General features: G+C 42.2%; 1 protein-coding gene across 1 annotated transcript in view; it reads left to right on the plus strand.

Annotated features, from left to right (window-relative positions):
* FBXO3 (F-box protein 3) overlaps positions 1 to 1,272 on the plus strand; it is a 33,568-nt gene extending 32,296 nt beyond the window's left edge. Inside the window, exon 11 of the mRNA XM_025356217.1 lies at positions 131 to 1,272. Coding sequence (XP_025212002.1) covers positions 131 to 307 — 177 coding nt within the window. The 3' untranslated portion in view covers positions 308 to 1,272. The remainder of the gene's footprint in view (positions 1 to 130) is intronic.
* Positions 1,273 to 5,771: the final 4,499 nt, after the last annotated feature.

Consider the following 5,771-nt stretch of genomic DNA (forward strand, 5'->3'; position numbering starts at 1 on the left):
CAAGTCTATGGAAATTCACATTTGGCATGTCTGGTTGTTTGAATTCTAGATAAATGAGAATTTACATGAAATAACTGTTAAATAAACTGATAGATGCTCTTCTTATCAAAAGATTGTTTTCTCTTTAAAGGAAATGGGTCCTGATGAATATGAAGAGATGGAAGAAGAGGAGGAGGAGGAAGAAGAGGAAGACGAGGATGATGATTCAGCAGATATGGATGAATCAGATGAAGATGATGAAGAGGAGAGACGGAGGAGAGTCTTTGATGTTCCCATTCGCAGACGCCGTTGCTCACGCCTTTTTTAGCAAGCCTTCTGCTGATGGAAGCACTAGGATGATTCTAGGCTGTTAAATAGATTTCTCAATAATGTAAATAACTAAAGTGTTCTCTGCATATAGCAGGAAAACTAGCATGAAATATTGTTTCAGGCCCTGGGTTCTATGTGACACTACATTAGGAATTGGATTGTTTGGGTTTGCTTTGTGTGTTTGAGGTAGAGGAGGAAATGGGAATCTTTTTTTTCTCTTCCAGGAGTCAATGGAAGAATAGTTCTCTAGCTAAGGAACAGACATACCTTTGTTTTCAAATATTTTATACTTACAAAAATCTAGAAATGGAGAGGGAATTGTTTTGAATAAGGATTTAAAATACCTGCACAAGGATAGAGAGAAACTATGTGACTGATTCTGTGAAAAGACTTGCAGTTGTGAGTTATTTAGAAATGATCAAAATTTGTAATTAGGCTAATCCATTTAGTGATTCCTAATATTTTGTACTCACAGAGAACTAATTGACTAAACAACTTGAACGCTAGTGGTTTGTCCTTAGACAATCTGTCTTTGAATTTAAAGTCTTTATCGCTAAGACCTTGACTTTAAATTTTTCATCACTACGACCTTGAATTTAATTTCAGGTCTTCAACATGATGACCTTGAATTTAATTTAAAGTCTTCAACACTATGCGCTTTATCACATTATTCACAGATGCATTTTTGAAATGTAGTATGTAAAAGTATGTAATGTGCTGTTTATTAACAAAAGATTGTTCACAACATCTCATGTAGTTTAAATTTGTAAATACTGCTGCTGTTTTGGTTCTCCTTTATACATTTGACTGTCTTTGTGATAAGTGACATGAATTTTATGTTAGGATTAAGTATGTTTTCCTGAAACTTGGATTTTTTTTTTGTAATTATATAATTGAGAGTTAAGAATGAAATACTTCAAGTGTTAAAAAAACTCACATTTTAAAAACAAATTTTGGTTCCAACTCTGTATTTTGTGTAATTGCCTGTTTTCCATAAACTAGTATTAGTCAGCCTTTGCTTTTAAGGTAGAAGATGGGATGGATTCTTGGTGACCTGCTGCAAATGTAGCAGGCCCGCTCAAAGTCATCTCCTAGCTTTGACTGTACCCTCTTGTGTGCTCCACCGTCCATTTTCCCCAATAACAGTTATTTTGTAGAGAAAACTATAAGAAAAGGAAGTGGCATTCAAGGTTAAGCAGCCGCCATTAGGGACCATGAAGACAAACTTACCCTTTCATATTCACACACGTCACAATGTTCTGAAATAGACTGTCATTTTTCCTGTTTACTTTTCATTTAGTAGAATATAATCAGGCTATCAAATCCTATTATGGCTATGTTTTTTTAAATTTTTTTAAATTTTTTTTTTTTTTTTTTTGAGATGGAGTCTCGCTCTCTCACCCAGGCTGGAGTGCAGTGGCGCCATCTCGGCTCACTGCAAGCTCCGCCTCGAGGGTTCACGCCATTCTCCTGCCACAGCCTCCCGAGTAGCTGGGATTACAGGTGCCTGCCACGAGGACCGGCTAATTTTTTTGTATTTTTAGTAGAGACAGGGTTCACCATGTTAGCCAGGATGGTCTTGATCTCCTGACCTCATGATCTGCCTGCCTCAGCCTCCCAAAGTACTGGGATTACAGGCGTGAGCCACCGCACCTGGCAGCTATCCTTTTTTGAAAATAAGTCAATTGTCTTTGTTTAGTTTGTTATAACAAAATACCTTAGATTGAGTAATTTACAAACAATAGAGATTTATTGCTCACAGTTCTGGAGGGTTGGAAGTTCAAGGCATCAGCAAATTTGGTGTCTGGTAAGTACCCTCCCTCTGCTTCAAAGATGGTACCTTCTTGCCGTGTCTTTATGTAGTGGAAAGGGCAAACAAACTTCCTCAGGCCTCTTTTGTAAGGGCACTAATCCCCTTCATGAGGGCAGAGCCTAAAGGCCCTACCTCTTAATATTATTGCTTTAGGGATTGGATTTCAACAATTTGGGGGAACACAAACATTCAGACCATAGTGTCAAACCACTTAATTTTTTCAAAACCAAACTTTTCCAATAAAGCAGTAATCAAAAACTAGTAAACCTTGGCAATTAAAGCTGGCCCTGGAATCCCCTGCCAGTGTTTCTTTCTCTTCTGGATGACCTCTCTATTTCCAGAGTACTTACGATGCCCCAAATCTCCCTTCCAACCCTGTGTAACCCTTGCTCTTCAGAATGCTTTGATTTGCTTTATCTTCTCGTCAGAATTCACATTCTCTTATTTGTTGAATGAGTGACCTTTAGTTCATACTAAGGTGTAGTTTTTTGGTTTTTTCCAGACAGTCTCTCTCTGTCTCTCAGACTGGAGTGCAGTGGCATGATCTTGGCTGACTCCAACCTCCGCCTCCCAAGTTCAAGTGATTCTCATGCCTCGGCCTCCAGGGTAGCTGGGATCACAGGTGTGCACCACCATGCCCTTTTTTGCAATTTTAGTAGAGCCAGGGTTTTGCTATGTTGACCAGGCTGGTCTCAAACTCCTGTCTTCAAGTGATCCTCCTGCCTCAGGCTCCCAAAGTGTTGGGATTACAGGCATGAGCCACTGCCCTAGCCTAACATGAAGTTTGCTGGTAACAAGCTTCTGTATTTTCTGCCATTGGCAAGAATACTTATTCACACATAACAGGAATTTAACAGTTGGCATTAACATTGCCCAAACCAGACTCTACTTTTGGTGGAGAAAAGGCCATTTCTGACTCTGAGGCCCCTTGAAAACACAACTGATTTTTTTTTTACTAATTTCTCTGAGGCTTGATGTATCACTAGAATAAGACAAATACCTAAATTAACAGTAGCTTAAATAGTTTGGGGGTGGTTATTCTTGCGAATAGTCAGAGGTAGCTAGTTCAAGGCTGACATGATGACACAGTGGTGTTATCAACAGTTCAGATTGGCTCCATCTTTCTGTCCTGCCATCCTTAGCACAAGACTTTTCATCTCAAAGAAGATCATGGTTGCATACTGGCTGCTGCAGTCATATTGTATTTACAAAAGGATGATGATAACAAGGTAAAACGAAGTGGAAAATGAAAAGTGAGACATGAGGCTGGAGAGGTAAACTAGTCAGGTCTCTAGCAGCTGTGTGGAAGGCAAGCAGGGAAGGCGCAGGGGATGCAGGAATAAACATGGGCAACATGGGGGCCTGGTATAAAGGAATTGTAATGGCTCAAGTAACGCAAACTACAGATCTGAATTAGCACAGTAGCAATGTGAAGAGGGAATGAAAGTGAGATACTGAAATGGTAAAATAGGCAGGAATGGCTGAGTAGATGTGAGGAAGTGGAAGAGGTCAATGTTGATTCCTAGGTTTCTGTTTCATTTATGAAAAAAATGCAGGAAAAGCAGTCAATCTTTAAAGATGAATTCAGATTTGTGCACATTACACACAAGATGTCTGTGGAACATGTAAGTGGAGACGTCCAGCAGTCAGCTGGATATGAATATTAAGATAGGAGGAGTGGTCAGGGATGGAGATTGAGACTTTTGAATCATCTGCAAACACATACATCCTGAGGTAAAAGAGTAGGTACACTATTAGGTACACTATAGTCTCCCAGGGAGCACACATAGCCATGGTTCTCAGTCTAATCCTGGGACACCAAATTATTAGTGGGTAAAGGAAAAGAATCTCAAGACCAAATGGTCAAGAAACTGGGAACTAAACCAAGAGAGAGTGGCATATCAGAAGCCAAGCGTGTCAAGGAAGGAATAGCTAATAGGATGTGTGTAAGGTAATGCACACGAAAGAGCTTTGGAAATCATCTTAGGAAATATACAGTATTAGCTGTTTTAAGGAGACATGCTTTAAATATCAAAGCAAGTCATCCTGATTTTAAAAACTCTCACTTGTATAGAGGATAGAGGAATACCAGGATTTGAGCACCACCAAATGGAACTCATTCCCTGACATCCCAAAGCCATCAGAATGACAGTAGAAGACACATGTCAAGACAGTTACCATATGATTTGCCCTAAAAGAGATTCAGTAATCTATGATTTCCCCTGCTTAAATTTTATCTCACGCCTTCTTCCCTGACCAGTTCAACAGGAGCAGCCCTTAGATGCAATATCGTCTCACTCTTACCCTCAAAGTGTGTCTCATGCTTTCCAACAGAGGCCATCCTCTTGGAGGAAGACTTGTACTTTTGGCCTGTAGCCCCACCCTCCCTCCTATGGCGTTCTTACAGCCAGTTCTTCAGTGAGTGGGACACTTTCCAAATATAATAGCAAATGGAAACTTCTAATTACATCTGCACATATTAATGTTCCAAATGGTGGTTCCGGTACTGGTGAGTGCTTATAATTTTTTGTTACCTCAGCATCCATTTTCAAATATGTTTAACTTTTAATAACAGAAGCAGGTCTCAATCACCACTGACAGTTTCCAATACTATACCCCACGCAAATGTCTCCAGCTGGTGGCCAGACATAAACATGAAGTGACGTGATATTAAGGCACTGCTGCGGCTTCAAACTCGGGTTCAAGTTCCTTCAGCCTCTGCCTTTTCACCTGCTTGCTTTAAATCCACCAGTTAGAGCTCTCCAGGGGAAACTTACCCGGATAAAGTTGCTGACCCAAAGGTGGGTAGGTGGGTCCCTCCCTCCCCTCTCCCTGTGCTCCCTGATCTCTCTCTCTCTCTGTGTGTGTGTGTGTGTGTGTGTGTGTGTGTGTGTGTCCTGTAGGCATGCTGTGTACCACCCAGGGTCCCTAAGTACTAAAAACTCTTAAACTTTCACACCGCTGTGTCATTGAAACCATGCCTACAATCCAGTCCCTGAGGGCGAGGCCACCCTGAAGGGACAGACTCATGCAGGCGGATCCCCTGCTCTTGCTCTTCTGTCCCTGTCGCTGGTGGTTGCTGGGGAACAGTAGCTACCAGCTAAGTTGATAGAGACACTCGAAGAGGTTCATTCAAAACACTGGTCCCTGAGCAGCCCAGTAAGCTTTTAAACGCATAACATTTTGTTTGGCTTTCAAACAAGTCACAAGACACGGATGCGGCTGTGGCTGATGGCTATTTGGATGCTGCCCAAGCCTGGCAGCAGGAAGCAGCTTCAGACTGCAGCAGGGCCGCATAGCCCGACAGCCAGGACTTGGGGCACCCAGGGCACCAGCAAGACGCACAGAAACGTTTTGAAAAACATTTTAATATACTTAAAAAAAACATAAAAGGGAAAATCAGAAGTCTTTGGAAGTTTCCTACTGTTTTTATGTCCCATAGCAAATCCGAGGAGGACGCTGCAAACTTTCAGGTCCCTGGCGTTTTGAAGGTGCTCATTGGGTCCTGGCCACCCGGCCTGCTCAGAACCTGGGCTGGGAGGCTGAGTTCCGCGCAAGGGGTGGAGGGAGGGGAGGGGCTTCCTGCCGAGGCGTGGCCGCGCGGTGCGGTAGCGGGGAGCCTGGGAGAGCAAGGGCATCCTGAGGGGCG

Source organism: Theropithecus gelada, chromosome 14 (assembly GCF_003255815.1).
Source record: "Theropithecus gelada isolate Dixy chromosome 14, Tgel_1.0, whole genome shotgun sequence".
Lineage (NCBI taxonomy): Eukaryota > Metazoa > Chordata > Mammalia > Primates > Cercopithecidae > Theropithecus > Theropithecus gelada.